This window comes from Medicago truncatula, chromosome 6, assembly GCF_003473485.1.
Source record: "Medicago truncatula cultivar Jemalong A17 chromosome 6, MtrunA17r5.0-ANR, whole genome shotgun sequence".
Lineage (NCBI taxonomy): Eukaryota > Viridiplantae > Streptophyta > Magnoliopsida > Fabales > Fabaceae > Medicago > Medicago truncatula.
In genome coordinates, this window is record NC_053047.1 from 4,091,773 (window position 1) to 4,094,126 (window position 2,354).

The 2,354-nt window shown below is 31.4% G+C and overlaps 1 protein-coding gene across 1 annotated transcript; it reads left to right on the forward strand.

Annotated features, from left to right (window-relative positions):
• Nucleotides 1–289: 289 nt before the first annotated feature.
• On the forward strand, nt 290–1,823 carry LOC11412510 (40S ribosomal protein S28). Its single transcript, XM_003618530.4, has 2 exons — nt 290–441; nt 1,406–1,823. Exon 2 carries the CDS (start codon nt 1,407–1,409, stop codon nt 1,602–1,604), a length of 198 nt encoding a protein of 65 aa, XP_003618578.2. The 5' UTR covers nt 290–441; nt 1,406; the 3' UTR covers nt 1,605–1,823.
• Nucleotides 1,824–2,354: the final 531 nt, after the last annotated feature.

Consider the following 2,354-nt stretch of genomic DNA (forward strand, 5'->3'; position numbering starts at 1 on the left):
TGCGGCTGTGATACGTTAATAAAAAAAATTATATAATTGAATGTACAATATAATTATAACAATTTTTTCATATGCAAATATATTAACAAACAAAAGAAATCAGTCATAGGCTCATAGCACATCAACATAAATATAAATAATATTAACGATTAAGAGAGTGATGATCACTCAATTACTTACACAATACAAAAAAAAAAGTATACAAATTCAAGGGTGTGAATAACATTATAAGAGTGTGTGAACCATTAACATTTTCTGAATAGAGGAAAAGCATTTATTTGGGCCAACCCATAAATAAGAACAAGGCCTGGAAATCTAATCATTACTATAAATACCCAAATTAGGGTTTTCACATTTCCATACGCAGCAGCTTCCAGGGTTTCATCGCAATCAATTCTCCAACGCCGATTCATCATTTTTCTTCTTAGGAACCAGCTTCAAGTTCGTTTCTCTCTCTTCAATTCCTTATTCATCTATACTTTTAGCTAAAATCTTCGCAATCTTAATTTTTTTTTTATTTTGATTTTTTAATGGTTGATTTATGTTGGTAAATACTTATTTTAATGCTTAATCGTGTTTTTATTTTGCTAATTGTTAAATAGAAAAGTCATTTTGGGTTGTGTTAATTGTGCTTGTTTAAGCTTTTCTAATTAATCAGAATTTTTTTTATTGATTATAATGTGAAGTTTATTTTAGTAGCTTCTGAAAAAAAATCTGATTTTATAGTGTGTAAGATGAGAATTTTCACTGTTATAGACATACTTATATTTTTGGAATATCAGATACTAAAAAACAATTTTCTTATTCGATTGAGAAACTGATTTTAGTAGTTTCTGAAAAGATCTGATTTTAAAATGTGTGAAAGATAAGAAAGAAGACAAAGACAATGATTTTGACTGTTATCTTATACATACACAAACCAGCTTCAGCTTCAGCTTCGTTTGTTGTTTAGTCTATTTAAATATTAATCGTAATCATAAGCAAACAGAACTTGGAAATAACTTTTTTAACTTGAAAATCATTTTAATTGCTTTTAATTGTGTTTGGTTAAGCTTTTTCTATTCATCTGAATCTAAATAAAATGAAAAGCTGATTTCAGCAGCTTCTGAAAAATGAATGTATATGTTAATATGTAGCATCTGAAAAATGAGAAACTGATTTCAGTAGCTTCCTCTTTGATTTTAACCAAACAATCTTTTTGATTGCTTATATTTGTGTTTTGTAGAATTATTCAAACTATGATTTTTAAATGTGTGGGAGATAATAGACAGATAACAAAGTGATTTTCAGTGGCTTCTGCTTTTGTTGTATTTGATAAGCACTTGACTTAAACAAACAGATCTTATATCTGATGCTTCTTTCCTTGCTCTCCTTTTAACAATTGTGAATGTGTGTGTTTGAGCAGGATGGAATCACAGATTAAGCATGCTGTGGTTGTGAAAGTTATGGGTCGTACGGGATCCAGAGGACAAGTCACTCAGGTTAGAGTGAAGTTTTTGGACGATCAGAACCGTCACATCATGAGGAATGTCAAGGGACCAGTTAGGGAGGGAGACATCCTTACCCTCCTTGAGTCCGAGAGAGAAGCAAGAAGACTCCGATAGAAGCGTAACTATCTCAATGTTTTGGCGCACAATTCAATGAAGAAGTGCTGGATCTGTAATAGTTAGCTCTGAAAATCTTTATGTTGAACTAGTGTTTTGTTTTGCTTGCTGAGTTTTTTTATTAAAATTGTGTTGAGACTTTATTATGTTCATGTTTATTTGCTGAGTTGAGACTTAGTAATTTGCTATAATTAATGAAAGGCTTATGATTATGATTAACAATGTGCTGTGACTTGGATATAACATCCTGGTGTTTGTTGTTCATTATGCTAGGTGTGTGTTGTCTTGTGTGTATATAGATGAAATTTCAAAGAGTTTCGAAGAGTCTCAAATTCCTTGATTAGCAGGCTATAGGAATGATTTGTTTGGAAAATAAGTGTGAAAGATTCATTCCTGATTCATGCTTTCAATAATTCATGATAAATGTTCTTTTGTTCTGAATCTCTCTTTGAATTACAACTAATTTTGAGCAAAGCTTGTTTATTTCATTAGATGTTTCTCTTGAATTTGTTGAATCAAAAGACAAGTTCTAAAGACAAGTTTACTCAAAACTCAGCAAAATCAAGTTCTAAGTTCCACCACATCAAATGTTATCAACATATGTGTAAGCCTCACCTTCACTTCTAAGTTCAACATGTGCTTTTAATGTCCTCAACTAAACCAGATTGAACTAATAGAGGGCGGTGATCTGCGACCGATCTCTCTAATCCCCGCAGCTTCAAAACCTTGAAATGCTCTAGCCATTCCTGA